Consider the following 22,789-nt stretch of genomic DNA (forward strand, 5'->3'; position numbering starts at 1 on the left):
TGAATGAACCTTCAACGTCTCCCCAGGGTTTCAAGAGCAGAGATTTGCACTCATAGATGGATATCATGTGGAGTAATCTCAATAAGAAATACTGCTTGTTTACTTATTGCCAATGGAGTGTTTTTCATTCCACACACTGGTCAGGAAGCGCATCTGTTCTGTCTGGTACATCGGAAACTTGATTGAATATTTCAGTTTGGCAGAATGTCAAATGTATTTATTTTACTTTCAGTAGTTGACTTCAATTCAAAATCAATTCAAAAATTAGCTAAAAAAACACATTTTTGATTCTGATCATGGTTTTTATAAGCCCATCATTACACAGCCCAGTAAACAAAATCAAGTTCAAATCTTTAGCTGACAGGAATAATGTAGTCAGGAATACAGGGACATTAATTTATATTTATAAAAATATAAAAAATATATATAATAAAGAGTAAATAAGAAATAATAATAATAATAATAAAAATATATATATTTATACATATATATATATATATATATATATATATATATATATATATATATATATATATATATATATATATATATATATATATATCTTTAATCGTAATTTTTTTTCTGAACAATAATTACTCAATTTATTTAAAATTGATAAACTATGATATATATTGATATATGATATGTTCTAAAGTAAAGTTAAGACCAAAAGTGAAACATTGTTCCCACAGACACTCGGATGCTGAAATGCAAACCATAATAATACAAAAATTTACTTTTAAGTATTTCTCTGCTTTTGGAAAACCCATAATGATGGTATTATTCAACAAATTTTAATATTAATTCATTTTTACCATGCATATTTAATCTTGAGTGGCTCAGCCACTAAATGAAAAATCTTGCTTCCTGTTGATGAGATGCATGGTATAACCTCAGAAAAACCATGAACACACCATGCATATCAAGAAGCAAAACTGCCTGGTTCTGAGGGTAAGCGTGTCCGTCGAGGGTGCCCTCCTCTCAGACACCAGTTCCCATGGCGATGATAGGGTAACTGTGGGAGTCTGGGATTATCTCGCTGAAATAATGTGTGCCCTGACTCATACTACATTCTCTTCATGATACCACCGAAGGAATGGAGCTCATTTCATGAACTTCAACTGGAACACATGCTGTTTTGGATATGATCTGCTAGCATGAAAATGTCATTAAGACATTTTCCTATAATTTCGGGCAATAGGTGAGAAGTCAATCTATGTATGAATATCCCACTGTCACAGAATTTGTACTTTCATCTATTGAATCAATTTTTAAAGGTACAGTCCACCGAAAAAAAACAAATAATAATAATAATAATAATTCTAATTGTTAACTCCTGTTGTTTCAATGATTTTCTTCCCCCTGTGGAACACACAAAAAATGTTTTAAAGAATATTTATGCAGTTCTTAAAAAAAGAAAAAAAAAGTCTCATGCTCTAAAAAGGGCAAATAAAAGCAACATAAAAGTACTTCATACAACTTATGCAATATACACCAAGTGTTCTGAAAACATATGTTGATTTAACTGTTAGAAGTGCAAAGATGCATCAATATTACATATATTCAGCAGCATACAATATATTTGAATATTAATTTGATCAATAATAAAAATGTTAGTTTTTAAATCCAAATAAAATGGACATTCCTTATTCCAAATTCAACTGTGATATTGCAGGTGTAAACATCTTTTGTCTGATTTTTTTTCAGCATTCAACTATAGTGCAGAGTATGGAAACCTCAGACCCAAACTCCTTTTACATTTACAAAAAATAAATCATACAGGTTTGGAAAACATGAATGCGGGTAAGACAGGCATGTCCTCATTTTCCTGAACTCTTTAAATAATTCCGAGACCAAATTTTCCTTTGCCACAATAATTATTGCATCGCACAGCATGGCTTAGTTTCCTTCTCTTAGCAATGGCTCTATCAAATAAATATGAGCCCTTTATGTAACACCCTCATTGTGCCCTTATTATAGGCACTGAAAAGTAAATGAAATCAAATTCACAACATGAATCACTTATCCTCTGACCACAAAAGATTTTGCCTCATTATGACTATATTAACCCAATCACTGTGACATGATTGTGTACAACTTTCACAGACTTAACCCATTGGTCATTAATAAGCCATGCCAAACACATTCACAAGAATGCAGTGAGCAGCCGCTCCTAGAACAGGGAATCTGCATATCAAAGGTGCTTCTATCTCTGCCCTTCGAGTAGGAACACATCAAACAGGAATGACAAATAAATAAAGAACACTTCAACTTGAAAACACTTAAAGAAAGCAACCTCTCAAAACAAACTGCCGTGAGCTATCGTTGTGCTGTTTCTCAGTGTGGGAGCGGAGAGAAGGGTACGAATACCACTCGCTATGAATAATAGCTGATTGGTTTCCATGTAGACATTTCTCACAGGAATACATGAGATACAGATTCAAAAGGCAGCCATCTCTGAGGTGGGATCTGTATGTTCAGCAATAGAAAGAAAGCACTGCATCCCTAGATAAACAATACCTTAACAGCTGCAGAATATACGTGGGCTGGCCACCAGCATCCCCACTGAATTAACTTAATAATATGAACTCCATGCAGAGAACAGTTCTGCTGCCAGCAGTTGAGACAGTTTTGTTGTCTTTGTAATAGGATAAGACACTGTTCTGACAAGAAAGGTGATGAAAAAAATGGAATGAGACCCTGTTAATATTTAGTTCACAAACATCTTTGTATTGCATCACTGTCAAGGTTTAGCTGGCTGAAAAATTGGATATTCAATATTCAGAGCTCATTTAACCTCTCTGTCAATTAAGTAAATTGTGTTTCTGGTGTGGTGTGTATTATTGTGTATTACAATGTGATTCCATTCTACAACATGCTATTGATAAGAGTAAACAGAGGGAAATATATTTAATATAAATTCTGTTCTGTAAGAATATAAAGAATGTGACAGTAAAGACATTTATAATTGTCACAGTCCTCTGTCTTTCTGTCACTGCCTTCTGTGAGTGTTGTGTTTGTTTGGTGCCATGTGCTTTTTTCCTGTCTCTTTTCTTACCCTGCCTCTCTTGTTACCTCATCATTGTTTTAGTTGCTACACCTGTGTTTCTCCCTTGCTCCCGGACTCATTTACCTTCACTCTGCACACCGGTCTCTCAATCACACACACAGCTGTTGCTCATTGTCATGGACTATATATTCTCCTCTCTAACACCTCTCTGTCTGGTTAGATTGATGTTAATTGTTAGATCTTGATAGTGTTTGCATTTTGCCTTTTTCCTATTCTGCTCTTGTCCTTGATTCTGTTCTGTTTTTGCCTTGTTTGTTTTTTGTTCTTATTAAAGTATAACTTCCCTGCATTTGGACCCAGATCCTGTTCTTTCTTTGCCGGCCCGTGACAATGTCACTTAAGATTGCACAACTGCACCAGGCACCACTGTTTTCAACAGGAATTATGTTGCATCAGTGTCTGAGTTTATCTGGCTAAAATATGGCATAATACAGCATGATCTCATGGCAATTCATACATATTTTACAAGGTCGCTAATTCGTATTAATTCGTACGATCACACTCGTACAAATGCATGCAATTTTTGCTAAATCAAATGCATATTACAAGTTGCACAATTCATAGGAATTTGTATGCGTAATGATGAGACAGAGATGTTCGGATCCATGTGCAGAACTTTTAATGAAAATGGTCAGACAGGCAATGATCAGCAACGGCATCAGGTATATAGGGATAACCAGAATCGAAAACAGGAACAAGCAGATGTCGGGGGCAGGCAGCAGAGAATCAGAGTCGCATTAAACAATCCAAAGGTCAGGTACAGAGAGATCAAACACAAGGGAAACGCTTGGAAATGTCAGACACAGCAAATCAAGACCTCGCAGAGAGTAAGAGTGAGTGTGCTGCTTATATGTGTGTGTAAATGAGGTGCAGGTGTGGCAAGGAGATTGACTGAGGAATGATGTGCAGGTGTGGCAGGGTGATTGTGATGCAGAGACTCATGGGAAATGTAGTTAGGGTGTGGTGCAACAGATAAGAGGTGCTAGAGTCCAAGTGACATCTGGTGGTGAGTGTGGAATTGTCCTGATTGGAGTGCCCTCTACAAAAGTTCATGAGCACTCCATGTAATGATCGTGACAGTATGAATGACCTACACATAGCCCCACTCCTAAACCTTCCCATCATTGAGGTCTAGACAAATCGTACATGTCATCATGTGAGGTTGTACACATTAGCCACCTCATAAAATACGTATGAATTGGTTGTAAAATAGCGTTGGATATTCAGGGCTCATTAAACCTCTAATAATAATAAAAAGCTCTCAATTGATCATTTCGTTAATGTTTTTGTCTTTTTCAGGAAAGGAATGTGTAATGAGCAACATAATTTACGACAATTAGCAGATTTACAATAAATCTATCATCTAAATGCATAACGATATTTGAGGCTAAACACTTCGATATAAATATTTTTAAAAGATAAAAGTATGACTAATAATTATAATAAAATCCATGCTGGGAATTGTCACAATTCATTTTTTGTTATATTATTGCCCCTTTTGATCTAGTTTTTGCATTCACTAGTTTATTAGGAATGCTTGTGCAGTATGACATTATTTTTTAATAAAACTCAAGACAATACAAGGTCATGAAAACTTCATGTGCAATAATTAAAATACAATTCAATTTTTTACATTGAGCTTATCATGTCACACTGCAGAACTTACCATATTTTCCAACAGTTAATATACTACATTATTATCCACATAAATAACAAAGTAGAACCTTAAGTTAATATTTTCTTATTAACATGTCATTTTTTATATATAATGTGGAGGCATCAGAATGCAGAACATACAGAACAAACTCTTTATTTTGCCAAACAGATCAAATTTATTTTATAATGAAGTACTGCATTTTTTTTTTTTTTGTCAGATAACATGTTTATCACCAGCCAATCCTCACATTAATACTATTAGTATTTGCTACACTATAAACACACTGCTGAAACACTGTAAAAGCTTGTTTATCAAAGTTCCACAAACAAAGATCATTTGATTCTACATGATTCTGCAGATGTAGAATATGTATTTATAAAGCCTCTCATTTCTTTTTAAGCCACAGGTTAAAGAAAAGGGTAGAGTGAACATTGCATGGCATGCAAGTGGCTCAATATCTCTGCAGGCTTCTTTTCCTTGGAGTTACGAAGTACAGTAATACAAAACAACAACAACAACAAACAAGGCAATACTTGACTGAACTGAACTCTGTTCAGTTTTTGTCAAGTACAGATCATGATTTGTATGGTCAATTAGAGTGAATTTTGTTTGTTTGTTTTTTTGTAGCTTTTCTATGTACTTCCTCTCTGCGGTTTCCTTCCTCTATTCATCTCTTCTCAGTATACACCTTTCTTTGTTCCACCAGGTTCCTTATTGTTGGCTCACAATGGGTTTCACAATCAGTTCAGTAAACTGTGTTTCCTTTGTGATGTGTATTACGGTGTATTACAATGTGATTCCATTTGTCAACATGCTACAGATAAGATGCAGAGGGAAATACTGTATATTTAATATAAAAACTACTTTTATAATACACCATAAATATACTACCTTATCATTCAAAAAATTTGGATTCAATATTTTTTTCTTCAAAAAAGATACTGGCAAGGGCACGTTGAACTCGTCAAAAGTGAGAGTAAAGTCATTTTAAAGATTTCATATAAATGCTGTTATTGAAATGTGAATGCACAGAGCAATCCAGAAAAGAAAATAACTGTTTACAACATGTGCTGATATATATTTGTTACAGTATCTCTCTCAGTCACACAATCTCACACAATAGTCACTATATAATAGCAGCCAGCTATAGGCAGTCAAAAATGAAAATATGAATGGAAAAATGATTGGCCTTGTTCTTTGAGGAGAGTACAATTACATGTCAAACAGCGATCCATGAACAAAACCAGATACCTGGCAGAAAGGAAAAAACACCAGCAGCAGCATTTCATTTCTCTAGAAATGTTACAAACCCAACAGAAGCTGCAATATTCACAAATTGCTTTTTCCAGGACAATCACTACCATGATATACTCACCCCACCCGATCAAAGTGAAGCCCCACAGGTACTTAGAGTCAGACAAGAAGGCCATGAAGATGAGACTGTGCAGGTACAAGCCCTCCACCAGGATCCAGTAGTAGTTTGTAGCCAGGAAATAGATGAACAGCAAGACAGTCACTTTACAACCCATCTAAAAATTAAAACCCAGATCAAAAATGTCAACACTCATATCACAACATGGCAGTTTTGATTAAACAGTTAAACACTGGCTGGGCTGGGGAGCAATACTTTTGCTGTGACAAACATATTTCCCAATCTCAGTTGGAGGCTACCAAGATAAACAATCTTCAGTTGAGATGCCTTAGTTCAGACTGACATAAGACAGAAGAGCAAAACAAACCAATATGCTTTTGTATGGTTTCCTGATTTGGTACAATTAATAGAATCACAAGGGGTTCTTTAGATCTTTAGATCAAAAACTCTCTTATATACTCGCATTTGTTTAAAACATTGCATGTACACTGAGTGTACATGATCACACTGATTCAGAGACAAAAATGTTTTGTTAAAATAAAGTGATATCCAAACAATGAAAATTCAGTTTACGCACACTTTAAATTATTCTAAACCTGTATGACCTTCTGTGGAACATAAAAGAAGATATTATAAAAAATGTTTCACCTTTTGAAAATCAAAATAGAATTGGACCCCACTGACTTTCACTGTATGAACCAAAAAAAATTTTCTTCTGTGCTCCACATATGAAAGAAAAGGTGAACTGTCACCTTTAAGTCCGCCCTGTTATATTCTACAAAATGCCCAAGTCACGAATACTCTTTTAGAATAATTAGCTCACTATCTTTTTTTTAAATGACACAATGTCAGTGTGAAATGACAGGAACAGTCTTTAGGACAGTGGAAGTGTGACTAAATGACAAGCTTTCACTACAGTCAGCTGAGTGGCTGTATGCTATAGCAGGAGAGCTGCACTTTAATGAAGCTATTAGCTCAATACCATGACAGATGTGTGTGGTTAATGGCCTTAAAGCATTTCCAAACCAATGAACTGAATTAAAAGGGATTTCACATCCCACATCAAAACATTATCGAAGCTTACTTAGGATGGCTATTTCTCTCTTTAATATCAGGCACATTTATAAGGTTGTTTTACTCTGACAATATCTTGGAATCAAAGCCCAGAGGGGATGCACACACTCTTGGTATTCTCTCAGGCAATCTCATGAAGTCATGAAGCCTGGCATCCTTTTCAAGGAGCATTCAAAGACTTACTGTGTACACTGGGTACTCTGGGTTAGGTGGATGTGTTAAAAAATGATAATCTGGGGTGCTTTTTGATGAAAATTAAAAGAACACTGTTCAATTCATTGTTATTTATATTCTGTTAAATGTTGCACTGTTGCACTCAGTTGAACAGACAAATAACAGTGAAAGGAGTAAAGAAGGGGAAAGTAAAGTAGCTATAGCATAGGAAACTGCTTGGAAAACATTACCTGTGGCACAGTTCAATCTTCACCTGAATAAGATTAGGAATTGGAGTAGGACTCTTGGACACTTCAGAAGCCGACAGAAGAAGATCAGTCATGTTAAAGAATAGTGTCTTGTCTCTCAAACCTCCCTAACCTCTGCAATGTGCCTGGATCTGCCAAAAAAAAGTATGTGTCTGTGCCTGTAGGATTGTTTGTCTCCTATGAAAAAATCTGAATCTGTAGAGTAAGTTGGATTTATATACACTATCATTCAACAGTTTAGTAAAGAAATAAATGCTGGATCTATTAAATTGATCGAAAGTGATAGTATAGAAACGTCTAATGTTACAAAAGACTTCTATTTCAAATAAATACTGTTCCTTTGAGCTTTTTATTCATCCAAATCCTGAAAAAAAAACACAAAAACACCACCTAACATAACATATTTACTGGAAGTGGAGCCAAGGAGAAAACAAATTTAAAAAAAAGAGAAGTGTTTGAATCATCTATAATTCTGTTCCAAAATACATGTGTACTAAATTTCTTTTGAGTGTGTTCATCTAGTTTCAGCTGTCTGTTAGATGACTTTTCAGTTATTCTCTGTCTGGTCACTAGCAATTGCATAATGTTAAATTGTAGGTTTGCACTTCAAAAATTAAGAAAAAACTGAAGAAAATCTGATCTATGCATACCTTCAGCTTTACACAATATATGCATTAAAGGCATGGGAACCAAAAGGTGCTTTAGAAATCAATATAACCCATAAAAGGGGTCATGAACTGCCTTTGTTTTTGTACTGTTCTCTGAGGTCGACATAATTTTATCAGGATTTTTACATTAAAAAAGTTATTCAGAAGTAATAAGCTATTTACTGTTTTTACCTCCCTCATCAGAATGCTCTGTTTGACTAAGAGGGGCAGATTGTAGGCTCAGAAGTTACACAAAATGTATTGATGGCATATAGTTGTGTAAGTTTGACAGCGTGCATTCATTGTTCATGGGTGCTGCTGTGATTTAAGCCAAAAACGCAAAAATAACTCAATTCATCAAACAACCTGTAAGAAGAGACAAAGCAATAGTGACCACGTAATGAAAACAGTTACTCACACGTGTGTTGCATCATTACTGTTGGATCAAATATAGTAAGCACAGCATCGTCTTTTAGTTTCAATCTTTTTGAAAATCCTGCATCGAATTGCGCCTTGTTTGTAGATGAATCCACAGTAAAATTAAGTGAACAATGGACCAAGTTCTTACTGGCACTGTCTGGATCTTCATTAAAAATAGAGTTCATTCACTCTTTCCTAATGTTGGGATCAGAAGAAAGGCAACACACACACTGTTTTCCCACGACTTGCCACCACACAGTGGGCCTCATTTATGACACGAACGTATGACAAAAAATTGGCTGTACGGTTGTTTCAATGCATAACTTGGAATTTATCAATATGAATGTAAACAGTGGCTACGATGTATTTTTAGAGTTACCTGAACTTTGTAATTTGAAAATTATAGAATGACAGCATTTTGTTAATTTATGCTATTTTCCTGACCGTCAAATGAAGCTCATTAGTCGATTGTTAACCAGTGATATTAGAAAGTAATATTTTAGCTTTATATGTGCAAATAGCAGCATAAACAACAGACCATGAGGATTCAATCATCGCATTATGCACCTGCAGTGCTTCTGTGAACTGAGAGAAATAGAAATAAAATTAATAGGAACACTCAAAATATATAATAGGCTATAATATAATTAACAGATTAACAAAAAAAAAAAACAAAGCTGACCTGCTTCTCTGCCATTTCAGCAATGCAGCAGTTCTGGTCTGTTTCCCCTTCCACTATCCGGCGAATACTAAAAGATCTTGCCATTGATGCAAACGCCACGTCATTACTGCGGCTCGTGCAGGTCTCCCCTTCATGCAGATGATGGCCACTACTTGTTAAATATAATAAATACTCATGTGTCTGATTCACCTCATTCATTACAGGCGTTATATTGAAGTGATGATTGTTTTCTGCTGCCACATTTATCAACAAACAATCATTCATACCATGAGATTGGCGGCAGACAACAACTTGAATATCACGCCTCTAAAAACACCCTGGTTTAGAAGTCTTGCCGCTACATTTTATGACATGGAGAAAACCCTGCCAAAAAGAGGAAGTAATCTCATGAAATAGAAATTGATCTTACTCCAAAAACACCCATGCCGTAAGTTTATTTGAGGCGGTGCATCACACTATTACATCATAAAAGTAGAACATTCCAAAAGCTGTCATTTTGGCAGATTTTATATACTGTAAGCTGTTTTTAGACTAATGAAAAAGTTTTGAGTTGTGACATTTACAGGATGTTTTTTATAGTACAGTGAGCTTTTATATGACAAAAGATCAAGGGAATTTTGGTTTCTCGATTCATGACCCCTTTAAAATCAGCCATTCTGTGTACACTGGATGCTTCAACATCAATGAATAAATAACTGCTACTAAATGAAAGTAACTGCTGCCCTGTTCTATTACTGACACAAAAGACAAATGCATTTGCAACAATCACTGTTTGATAGTGATGTACAAGTGGGTGAGTTGTTTACTTAGTAATTAGTCCATCCATTACCAAGCCTGACCCATTCAGGCTGATTTGTGGAACTGCTATAGACATAATAGATGAGTGTTAGTGGGTAAAACGCTTAATCAGACAATCACAGAAGCACTGCCTCCTCTCGTGACTTTTTGCCAATTTTGTGCCTAGAAATCTCCACAACATAAAATCACTCAAGCAAATAATCAATAAAATAACAGATCTAACCTTGTCTGAGCTGTGAGCAAGTTTCACGGACATGAAGAAGCTTCACCTCAGCCTTTTTATATCATTGCCTTCTCAACCACTATATCTCAGCCAGAATATCTGTCCATCCAAAAATTATTGTATGTATGTATATATATATATATATAGAGAGAGAGAGAGAGAGAGAGAGAGAGTTAATTGCACACGAGCTGCAGTATTTTAGGTATCACTGAGCACAAATGGTAAAGGATGAGTTCCCTATAGTTTAATGCCACGGATTAGGAGTTTCTTGAAATCCCTAATATCAAGTGTGATCAATAATATTAATGTCTGCTACAGCAACGACTGATCGAACCTTAAGGTTTGTCTTTTTAGCTCAGCTTTCACTCCAGGCTTTAACTGCATAAAGTAATATAAATATGATTGTTGGACAAGAATGGCCAGTACATTTTAAGAAATGAGTACAGAAAATATCTATTTTAAATCCAAATACTGTTTTACTGTATTTTTGACAAAATAAATGCAGTACTGAAGTGCCAAATAAATTTAGATTTTAACGGTATTTGCTTGAATTAGGTTTGAAATTTGAGTACTTTTAATAGCAGGCTGCTATCTGTGGAAATCTGAGCATAATTTGTGACACTGTTGAGATTTCCTCAGAAACTCTAAAGGAGATGTGTGATGACAGGAGTATTTGTCAGGAGATAAAATTATAAGCATCATAAAAGTCTCTATTCGCTCTCCATTTAATCTCATTGTTTCTTCTTTATGATTTACACTCTCTATAATACACTGTTTTCTGTATCTGTTCTTTTTCTTTTTCCACACTACCGTATTCATAACACAAAAAACTTTAGTCTGATTCTGTGTAGAAGCCAAGGCTATCAATGGTTTTTAATGTCTGAGTTTAAATTCATCACAAATAACTATGAACGTGGTGCATCATTTCCTCACTCATCAAAACATTATCTGTCACAAGTGATTTGAATAAACTGTAATTAGTGCCTATAATATGCAAAAACAGATATAATTACAGTGTCTTTGCCAACATGAGCTCCATATTCAGTCCGCCCAGAGAAAGAGGTAAACATTGCAGCTTATGAGTGAGAATGTGATGTTGGTGGTTTTAATCTGTTTTACGTTTTTTTTTTCTTCAAGGAACAGCTCTAGTGCTATTTTGTTCATTCTGACATTGTTTCAAACTTGTATGGCTATCTTTCAAGGAACACAAAAGGAAGGGTTTTTTTCAGAATGTAATAACTTTGTATGCGGAACAAAAGCGGTTATTCAGATCAATTTGTATTTTTGCATGTGATGTGGTAAGTTTAAATATGTGTATGCTTAAATAAGATTAGAGAGCTATGGTGGAAAGGAAGACTTAAATTTCCATCAAAGCTTGTTTGGCTTTGAAGACATGTAATGCAGTATGTGAGTCGTAGGCTATTTTTATGTGTATTCACAGCTTGACATCCCTTGTGTAAAAGAGCAGCATGAACATCCTGCTAAACATCTCCGTTTATTTTCCACAGAAGCGAGGTTTGGAATGACACGAGGTTAATAAATGATCATAGGCTTGTCTTTTTTGAGTTGACTATCACACTCTGTTCCCTTTTGTATTTACTTTTTTTACCCCAAAGGAGTACACTTGGGACTCAGTAGAGCAACACCCAGTGAAAGGGCTGCTATTCTGAGCATGGACAATAACAGGCGCATCAACTCCAGGCACATGAAAGTGCCAGAAACTAGGGGTAACCGTGAGAGCTTCAGAGCTTCTGACAGATGATCAAAGAGGTGCTGGAGAAAAGCAAGGTGCAGATTATGTTATCAGTACACCTGGAGGATCTGGACGGCTCACCTGAACACCTCAAACTTTTGTTCTGTCTGCTCCCTGCCTCTCTGCTGACAATGTACTCTAAGACATCTCTGCCCTCTTTTCGCAGTACTGATTGAAAACATAATGCCTGCTGCAGACCACCACAGTGAAGCAGTAGGGAGGTTTCTATAGAAGTAAAAATGTTATAGAAATCGTCAGTCAACAAGGTACTTCTGGAAAAACTGGACCTAAAAGTCAACAAAAATAGTAACTGAAACAGCACTAGTTAAATCATCATCTTTAAATAACCAAAAATTGCACAATTTGATTAATGTATGAATGGACAATTTCCTATTCTTGTCGCTCAATGCAGAGCCCAGTTATTATAAATAATGAATAATAGTGAATACTGGAAAAAATGGTAGTGTATTCTTCTATTCACAAAAATAGCGAGGGAAGCATAATGGGTTGAAAAAAAAATATTTCTAGTATCATAATTTCTGCCATAGCAGCCTTGGTCATTAAATGTTAATAACTTAAGACCAAAAATAACATTAAATTATGATGCAAATGCACTATGAGTCATTCTAAATCCACCCACAATGTAGTATCACAATTTTATACCAAGGATTGACATTAGCTTACTGGGACAGTCTTTAGAAAAAAATTAAGCCTAAATTAAAAACACAATATTGTAGTGTATTCACAATATTGGTTACTTTAATTCTATTTGTTGTTCTGTCCTAATATAATACTAATATTGAACTTTTTTCCCTTCAATACTGAACCCAAAAAACCTTTCTTGTACAAAAAATAACATGGACTGTATCATGGGAATATATGAACTAAATTGTCAGTATTGTCAATAGTATTATTATAAATAATAACAATAATAATAATAACAATAATATTGATAATAATAAAGTTATAATAATATATATGCTGCTTGCAAGGCTTTACAAAAAAAAGAAGAAGAAAAACAAATGACTGTCTGGTGTCACTGAAAAGTCTTTGCAAAGATTCCCAATATGATGCAGAAGCTTACAGTATTTACAAAGCAAACATTTGCCACTAAGTTGATTCTGCTGTCATATTGTTCCACCGAAGAAAATGAAAGGCTAGGAAATTTCCTGCATGTTTCTTGAAATACCAAATTTAAGAGTAATAGCAACCCATTTATTTAAATTTGTTGGCTGACTGACCTATAGAAAATGCAACACACTTAAGTTAGTTGCTGCATATTATAGGTAAACAAATGAATCAAAGCACAGCAGTTGTGCCTTTGATTTCTGAAGACACATTATTGGCACCTAACATAAGTGTTGCAGCTATGGATGCTAAACAACTTTTTGCAAAATCCTCCCTCACATATTGGCTTCACAGCAGTTATCTCCTGCAGTGCAGCTGTTTGAAGAAAAAGCTGAGAGCACAGTCAATGAGTCTCAGCATTGCCCGGAATGGGCACCGATACAGCGGGTGCGTAGGTGGAAATGGATAATCATTTCCTTCCCAAAAGACAGCAAATGGGGACAAGTGAGCTTTTTTAACCTCTATGCATTGATTGTTGAGACTGGCCATGTGGTAGGCGTACAGTATAATAAAACACTCAGGCATGTTGAGTGCAAGCTTTGGTGTGGAGATTGGAGATGGTATGAAACAAAAGCCTTCCGGTAAGAGTATGACACTGCACAGGATGAGACTGTGAGCACTTACAGCTTCTTGCAATCCAGAAACCTCTGACATTTCTGACAAGTTAACAAAAGCTTTGGCATTTCTTCCAGCAAGTTCAGCCAAACAAAGGGTCAAGGTGGGGCACAACCTTGCACTAGCATTAAATTATTTAATTTCCACCACAAACAGAATTGTCAGACCTCACCCTGATGTCTCTTTGTCCAGACCAAACTTGAACTCTTTCAATTTCCGCTCTTCCAGGCTTGTTTAACACTTCGCTGTGCCTCTATGTTCAAGCTATCGATCTACTGTATATATCTTGAATATTGATAGAATACATATATAACTGAATTTGAAGGGTTACTTATAAATGAATATTTGAATAAACAAATTGAAGGAAAAATAAACATATTAAAATGTATGCATTTAGCAGACACTTTTATCCAAAGCGACTTACATATTGCATTCAAGCTAACAACTTTCTCCTAACATGTATTCCCTGGGATTCGAACCCCCAACATTGCGCTTGCTAATGCAATGCGTCACCACTTGAGCTACAGGAACACAAATTGTGAAGCTCATGTGTTAAATAAATTAAATGCCCACAGACTGAAGTAGTTCTAAGTCTTTGGTTATTTTAATTGTGATGATTTTGGCTCACATTTAACAAAAACCCACCAAATCTCAATATCAACAAATTAGAATACTTCATAAGACCAATAAAAAAATAAATTAAAAAAATTAAATTAAAAATGTTTTAGTGATTTGTTGTCATGGTTGGTAAACCGTGATCTCTGGGTGTTTGCACTTTGTGGTGAACTCTGTGTGTTTCGCGTCTTCACTGATTAGTTTGTGGGCGTCTCTGTTAATTGTCATCAGCAGCAGCTGTCACTCATTACTCATTCCCTATATATTGGCTTGTATCACGTCTTGTGTTTGTGAGATTGTTGTTTTAATGTCGCTTCCCCTGTTTGTTGGCTTCAGTGTTGTCTGCGTTTGGATGTTCGTGTTTTCCCGGAACCTCATCCACTCTACGCACTTCCACTCAGCCACAAATACTTACCTTCGGCTCTATTCCCCGCCATCCTCTCCTGCTGCCTTCTCACTGTCATCATCCGGTTTCCTCATCACCTCACCACCATCTTGGATTGTCGTCTTCCCAGCATCATTGTCTTTTTCCTGTTTGTTTATTTATTTTCATTAAATCGTCTAACTCGCTATTGTTTCCAGTCCTTCCTTCACCCCACCGTCACATTTGTTGGCCTTCTGAAAAGTATGTTCAATACTTAATACTACTCAGTACTTGGTAGTAGCTCCTTTGCTTTAATTACTGCCTCATTTCAGCGTGGCATGGAGGTGATCAGTTTGTGGCACTGCTGAGGTGGTATGGAAGCCCAGGTTTCTTTGACAGTGGCCTTCAGTTCATCTGCATTTTCTGGTCTCTTGTTTCTCATTTTCCTCTTGACAATACACCATAGATTCTCTATGGGGTTCAGGTCTGGTGAGTTTGCTGCCCAGTCAAGCACACCAACACAATGGTCATTGAACCAACTTTTGGTGCTTTTAGCAGTGTGGGCAGGTGCCAAATCCCGCTGGAAAATGAAATCAGCATCTTCAAAAAGCTGGTAGCAGCAGAAGGTAGCATGAAGTGCTCCAAAATTTCTTGGTAAACGGGTGCAGTGACTTTAGTTTCCAAACAACACAATGGATCAACACCAGCAGATGACCAGTGTTGGGCAAGTAACTCTGAAAATGTAATCAAATGACTGATAATTGATTACTTCTTTAAAAATGAATCACGTTACCGTTCTGATTACTTTATTTCAAAAGTAATTACTAATTAGTTACATTACTAGTTACATTTATTTTTTTTCTCTATGAAATTTATGAAAACCCAGCATACACACTCCCGATAAATATTTGTTATTAAAGCATCAACATTCACAGAACACTATTATTTTTAACTAAAGCAAGCGGCTGCTGCGTGCATGGTTTGGAAAAATGCCAGCAAAAAGCGCTGCATTTATAATCTCTAAACAACATCTCAGTTCATCGCAATCTCACAAATCTCTGTTATAACAGAATGAATTTCTGCATAATTGATATTTCATAATGTCTACAACTCGTGTGTTATAATCAGAGGAAACGTGAGCATGCAAATTTCAGCACTGCATTGCTCAACGCTGCAAACACTTGTTATAGCCTAAATAGAAACTCTGCATACACTTGCGCGTGCTTATCGTTTATATTTTTTTATTATTTAACGTTGTTTTTGTGCAATAGATGAATAACTATTTATTGTTTTAGATTTTTATGTTTAGATATTTCTATTTTACTGGAGTCCTGTGAATCATTTATTCTCCCGGCCGAATCCCACACACACACGAGTCTCTGCACTCGCCTATCAAATATTGTCCAACACTCTGCATTCTGTTGCGTCGGGTCATGCGGGAGAAGGTCTCTAATCCAATGGCACTTGACTTGACAGTGTGTGCTACATCATTTTTGCAATCTCTAGATTATAAAACACTGCATTCTGTCAGCAATGTAACGCAGCAGTAACATATAGAGACCTCGGCCTGTAATTATATTCTAATTAATATTTTGAAAATTATAACGCGTTAGATTACTCCGTTACTAAAACAGTAATCAGATTACAGTAGCGCGTTACTAAATAATGCATTACTGCCCAACACTGCAGATAACATTGCACCCCAAATCATCACAGACTGTGGAAACTTAACACTGGACTTCAAGCAACTTTGGCTATGAGCTTCTCCACCCTTCCTTCAGACTCTAGGACCATGGTTTCCAAATGAAAAACAAAACTTGCTCTCATCTGTAAAGAGGATTTTGGACCACTTGGCAACAATCCTGTTCTTCTTCTCCTTAGCCCAGGTAATACGCCTCTGACGTTGTCTGTGGTTCAGCAAATTCCTTGACACGTCTGTGTGTGGTGGCTCCATTCTTTGTGAAGTTCACTCAAATTCTTGAATCGATTTTGCTTGACAATCCTCATAATGCTGCAGTTCTCTCGGTTGGTTGTGCATCTTTTTCTTCCACACTTTTTCCTTCCACTCAACTTTCTGTTAACATGCTTGGATACAGCACTCTGTGAACAGCCAGCTTCTTTGGCAATGAATGTTTGTGGCTTACCCTCCTTGTGAAGGGTGTCAATGATTGTCTTCTGGACAACTGTCAGATCAGCAGTCTTCCCCATGATTGTGTAGCCTAGTGAACCAAACTGAGAGACCATTTTGAAGGCTCAAGAAACCTTTTCAGGTGTTTTGAGTTGATTAGTTGATTGGCATGTCACCATATTCTGATTTGTTGAGATAGTGAATTGGAGGGTTTTTGTTAAATGTGAGCCAAAATCATCACAATTAAAAGAACCAAAGACTTAAACGACTTCAGTCTGTGTGCATTGAATTTATTTAATACACAAGTTTTACAATTTTAGTTGAATTACTGAAAGAACATTCTAATTTATTGAGAAGCACCTGTAAAAATGTATGTCATAATCTGAAATGTAGCCACATGCAATACTTCATAAATACTATTTGATGAAATACGTCTAAGATGAGAAAGCGCATGACTCACATACTGTGAAGTGTCCACTGGTGCCACATCCACAGCATTAGTGAAGTTATTCATAAGCACAGCATCAAATTCCTGCAGCCCAGCACTAGTGTGCACAACGTGATCCTTCACAAAGATGCTGACAGCACGCAGCATGAAGGAAACAAACAAGTGCATGTGAATGTAGTTCCTGGTGCAGTGGAGACGCCTGAAAACACAAAGAAATACAGAATTATAAATATGGTATACCTCAAAAACAATATGCATTTAAGGAAATGAGGAAAAGGAAGGTTTTCCTCAATTCTAAGGTAGATTGCATGAACCATCACAATGTCATTGTGGGTTTTGTTTCTTTTGATTTTTTAGGCTTGAAATAAATCAAATCATTTGGCGAATTGATATGGACATGTGATGAGGTGAATACCTGCCTGGAATCAGATTCAAGCATTCAACTGTCCCGAAAGGGATTTTGGTACAATTACATTTATTAAGTGCTCACTGCACTGCATTCTGGGATTGCTTTATCCATGAAGGGTAACATAATAAGATGTTTTATATTTTAGATTCTTGAATATTTTAAGAGCGTTAACATTGAAACTGTGCCTATGATGGCTTAATATGCTCTCTAGATAGGTAGCGCATTAGTTTTTCTAAGAACGCCACAGTGTACTGAAGGAGAGTGTGTCTTCGTCTTCTGTTTGTATTTATGATTAGCGTTAGAAAAAGCACTACATGTTGAGGGCAGGCTTGACTCCTGTACTTCAACACCACTTCTGCTGCCACTTTCAAAAATTCACCTCAGGAGCAAATGCATTGACAGGTGTATTTTGTCAGCAATTGGTGCGGTCATCCACTGCAACAGACACGTCCAAGTGCAAGAACTCTTACATATTCTACTGCAGGGTTGGGCAACTTTGATAGTGACGAGGGGCAGCTTTTTTACTCCTATATACCAAGGGTTCAGATTACTAATCCAAGTCCGCACACCTTTTACACCGTTTAACTCAATTTCCTTTTTAATGAAGGAAATAAAAGTATAACTAATATAAATTGTTTTTGAAGATATTATTAACTATAAAACTTGTGCAGTTATGCTAATTCAGAAGAAAACTTTGTTGTCCGGTAGTAGAAACAGGGCCGTAACTGGATTAGGTTGCACAAGTGGGCTCTGTTTGAAAGTGTTTAATTAGTTTGTTCATTCTATTTATTTATTTGTGCTGTTTACACAATGTCTAAGTTTTTTCAGGCTTGTAGGTGTCCAGGTACAGAACCCGAATAATAAAATCTAAAATATGGTAAAATAGCACTGCATAGTCTTTACTGTAAAAATTAAGTAAACAGTCAAACCAAAATTTATTCAGACAACATTTCTAACATCGTCACAGTTTATTTGCTATAGTTTAGAAAATTGTGATAAATATGACAAACTGTCTCAGAACAAATTAATCTTGATAATGTCTGATAACATTGATAGAATGGTATGAAATGAATTACAATGGACCAAAACGTAGACTTTCAAAAATGATGGCATGGCTGCCCACATGATCTCTGCATATCCTTGATGACTGTGTCATCAATGTGGCTGTATTTGTTTTGGCATGACTCCCAATCGACATTTTCAGCCACCTTGTAATCATTAGTTACTTTGAGTAACAATTCCACCTCATCATCTGTCCACACAAAGACATCATTGCTTTTCACTCAATATCCTGTTAATCTTGAGTACCTATAGAGTAGTACTGCATCCTTCATAACTCCAAAAAGTCTTTAGTTTTATTATATTCATAAGAGAAAGATAGTCTGTACCGATTTTTCCCGGAAAAACACGACCAGCTGGAGGCGTGACGTGTGGGCGGAACTAAAGAATCACGAGCGCCAGTAGGCTTTTGTGTTGAGAGCGTTTGGAAGCTGTGACTTTACCGTGAGGAAAGCAGTTTTACTCACCGCATGCGGTTCCAACACACGATCGTGACCCTTTTTCATTGGGACTGCATTATCCTTAAGAAATAAACGATGTGCAAATCCGGCGTCAAACTGGGCCTTGTTTGTAAAACAAGCATCTTCGAAATGCAGGGAACAAACAAAAACACTTGCACAACTCCGTTGATGCTCTGTAAAAATAAACTCCATCCACTGGTCCCTTAATGCTGTTTCTCTTTTGGTAATCTGTGCAGGGTTGTCTTGCCCTGGCAACCAAAAACACACTCCTTTAGTGACATTTCGCAACGCTCTCGCTCTGATCAGTGAACGTCTGTTGTGCTCTCAGTGCTCTGCTATACGGGAGCGCGCGCTCTTCCGGGAGAAGTGCCTTAGGACCCATATAAGGAAATTCCGCTCCATCTAACGTCACACAGAGCCATACTCGAAAAAAAACTTTCAGAAACTTGTGACAAACCGTAAGGAGTATTTTTGGAACAGAAATACTCCTTCAAGTGTACAACTTAATTTTTTTAACTTTGTCCATGTTTAGCATGGGAATCCAACTCTTTAACATTGTAAAAAACTCAGTATGCATGAAATAGCATTTCACCCCCCCTTTAACTTTGGCTTCACATTTTTAGTGCAGTCAGCATGCCTGAGTAAACTAAAGTTAAATATATAAATATATTATATAGATATGGAGACATTTGATATGACAAACATTACAGGGTGCAGGAGTGCCCGGCTCCACTGGAAATGACTTTCCAATAAGTTCGGAGATTGGTGCCTTTTTTGCTGGAGGATCATCACTGCTGGATGCCACATCTAACTGCTCCAATTTTTACGTCATAATTCAGACACGGGCTGGGCCTACCGCCTGTTTTATAATTCTCCTTACTTTTATATTTTAGACATCCATTAATAAGTAATGAAACAAAATTGCCACGCTGGTGGAAACAACACGAGACCGTGCTACCGCCTTTCTATAGATATATTTATTATGTCTGTGAAGCATGTTTTCACTGAGTGTTGGTTCATTTTTGTATGGGTTATGAATGATATTCGTCATTCTCAACAACGGAAAACGGCTGCATATCTAGTGCCATGAAAACATATATTGCCCATGTAATTGTTTGAACATGGTCAAAGTTAGCTTGTAGCTTCATTCTAAAGGCAGTGGGAATAGTTTCCTGTTTTTGAGGCTTCTTACGTGTGTCGCTAATATCAATGTTGGGGTGATGTCTCCAGAGATGCGCTTGCTTTAGACGTGTTTCCTGTCGTTTTGAGAAACATATTGTGTGTGCTTTGTCTACGACACAAATTCCATTCCTGTACTCCACTGGAAAACCAAAAACGCCACGAAAGTTCCGGGATTCGTATCGTGGGTGGTGTATTGCGATCTTTCGGTTCGGTTTGTAATATCGTTACACCCCTAATTATAATCTATATTTTAATACGTATAGCAATTGAAAAATACCATCTATTTCACAGAGAGGCCGATTGCAATTATGTGAAAGTTGCACATTGGGAGATACTTTATTACAATGCTGGCCTTAAAGCTTGAACAAATTATTTGAAATTTGAGAGGATGCACAGTTGATGGAAACAGATAAAGGATGTATAGTGGATTATAATGGATGCATTGATATTAATCTACAGTGTGTATATAAAAAAATATGTCCGTATGAATATAAACAATCAAACTAAATCACAAGAAAGAGAAAAAAAATTATTTCCAAGATTGCACTTGTCTTTCTTTTCAAATTGCTTTGAATTAACCTGTAAGCGATAATTCTGATAGATTCTCTGCTTGTCTGCGGTGCAATTAATATTGACATTTTGTACTATTAGTTAAATGCACATATTTTGAAAACTGAGCCACTATTTATTTATCTTAATCCATAAGTAGATTGTCGATCAATTTAATTATCTTTTTTTCAGTGGTCTATCTTCAATAGAAAATGAGAAAACGTGAGAAGGCACTTCCTTTACTGTGTGAATAGTATTGGCATGTGACATCTAACGGCACATTCTCACTGAACTCAAGATGCATCCAACGAGCTGCTAATGGAGCATTACGTACAGAGAGAGAGAGAAACAGACATAGCAGCGCTGATTCTCATTTGTGGAATTACAGTATGATATAAATAGAAATATAATATTTGACTTGAGGGTGTAAGAAAACTATTTAAAACATCAAGAAAATTATTTTCCTTGAAGATATGAGAAGTAAATGCGTTCAAATTTAGTCAGTTACTCACCTGAAGTATCCAATAATAAAGATAGCCACTAGAAGAGAGCTGAAGGAAACTGCATAGCCCACTGTGTACATGATGTGCAGCCTTTCAAAAAATACCTGCTGTGGGGACAAAGACATAGCGTGTCAAATAACGATTGATCTCGGTTCATTAAAGACAAATGACTGTAATGTAGCTTACTCTCTTTTTGTTGGATTCTGGGGATTTGATGCATTCAGTGTAGTTGACCCAGCTCTTGTTTAAGCTTTCTGCAAGCACCCAAGAACCATTAGAGTCACACCTCCTGTAAGCGTGTCCTGAAAGATTGATAAGAACTTTGTTGAACATGAACTTTGCTTGTTTGGAATTCTAGCATACTGTACAGTAGCTATGCTGCCTATAAACTGTAAGAAATAGTATGCAAAACATTATCCAACAATACAAGTTTGAAACTGTAGTAAATATTATTTAATTTGACATTTTTTGATTGTGTAAAATTGAAGGTAAAATCAATAAAGTTGCATTGTGGGTATTCCATGTGTAGCAGAGTGAGGTATAGACCCAGGTTGATTGGCTGGCGTTATCCAAACAGCTGAACCTATCAGTGTCTGTACTTAATCATCATTGAGTTTCATGAGCCAATTAGTGCCTGTGTTGTGCATATAGAAGGGGGAAGTGTTTGGTTGCTTGGGATGCATTATGCTTAGTACTGCCCCTTTGTGACATGTGGTGCTTTGAATGAGTGCTAGCAGTTGGGTTATTTTTAGGGATACACCGATACAAATTTTTCCAGTACTCGCCCGATACCGATACTTTTATTTTTGGTTCTTGTCGATACGGAATACAGATACCAATATTTTTATTGCAATTTTAAAAAAACATTTTATTGGGTACAGAAACCAAAGGGTATGTATAATGTTAGTTGGTTAACTTAATTTGTTAAATATATAGTCAAGCCAAAATTTATTCAGACACCTTCAACATTTCACAGTATCACAGTTTATTCTCTATAGTTTAGAGGAGGGTAATAAAATATGACAAGAACTCATAGGTAAACTGTGTCAGAAAAAATAATCTTGATCAGTTTACTTTATTTTGCTATCCTCACTTACATAAATGAACCATAGTGTCTGGTCTGTGAATATTTTTTTGACTGTATAGTGTGACAAGTGTCCCGAGTCCTCATCAGCGTCGCCCTGGCAACCGACACGCCGCACCTGTCCCC

The 22,789-nt window shown here is 36.3% G+C and overlaps 1 protein-coding gene across 1 annotated transcript in view; it reads right to left on the bottom strand.

Moving 5' to 3' along the window:
• Window positions 1–22,789, bottom strand: part of LOC113076077 (parathyroid hormone 2 receptor-like) — a 63,213-nt gene that overhangs the window by 24,843 nt on the left and 15,581 nt on the right. Inside the window, exons 4-7 of the mRNA XM_026248746.1 lie at window positions 21,766–21,881; window positions 21,589–21,686; window positions 17,429–17,615; window positions 6,103–6,256 (exon numbers count right to left, since the gene is read on the bottom strand). Coding sequence (XP_026104531.1) covers window positions 6,103–6,256; window positions 17,429–17,615; window positions 21,589–21,686; window positions 21,766–21,881 — 555 coding nt within the window. The remainder of the gene's footprint in view (window positions 1–6,102; window positions 6,257–17,428; window positions 17,616–21,588; window positions 21,687–21,765; window positions 21,882–22,789) is intronic.

This window comes from Carassius auratus, unplaced genomic scaffold (genome assembly GCF_003368295.1).
Source record: "Carassius auratus strain Wakin unplaced genomic scaffold, ASM336829v1 scaf_tig00018592, whole genome shotgun sequence".
NCBI lineage: Eukaryota > Metazoa > Chordata > Actinopteri > Cypriniformes > Cyprinidae > Carassius > Carassius auratus.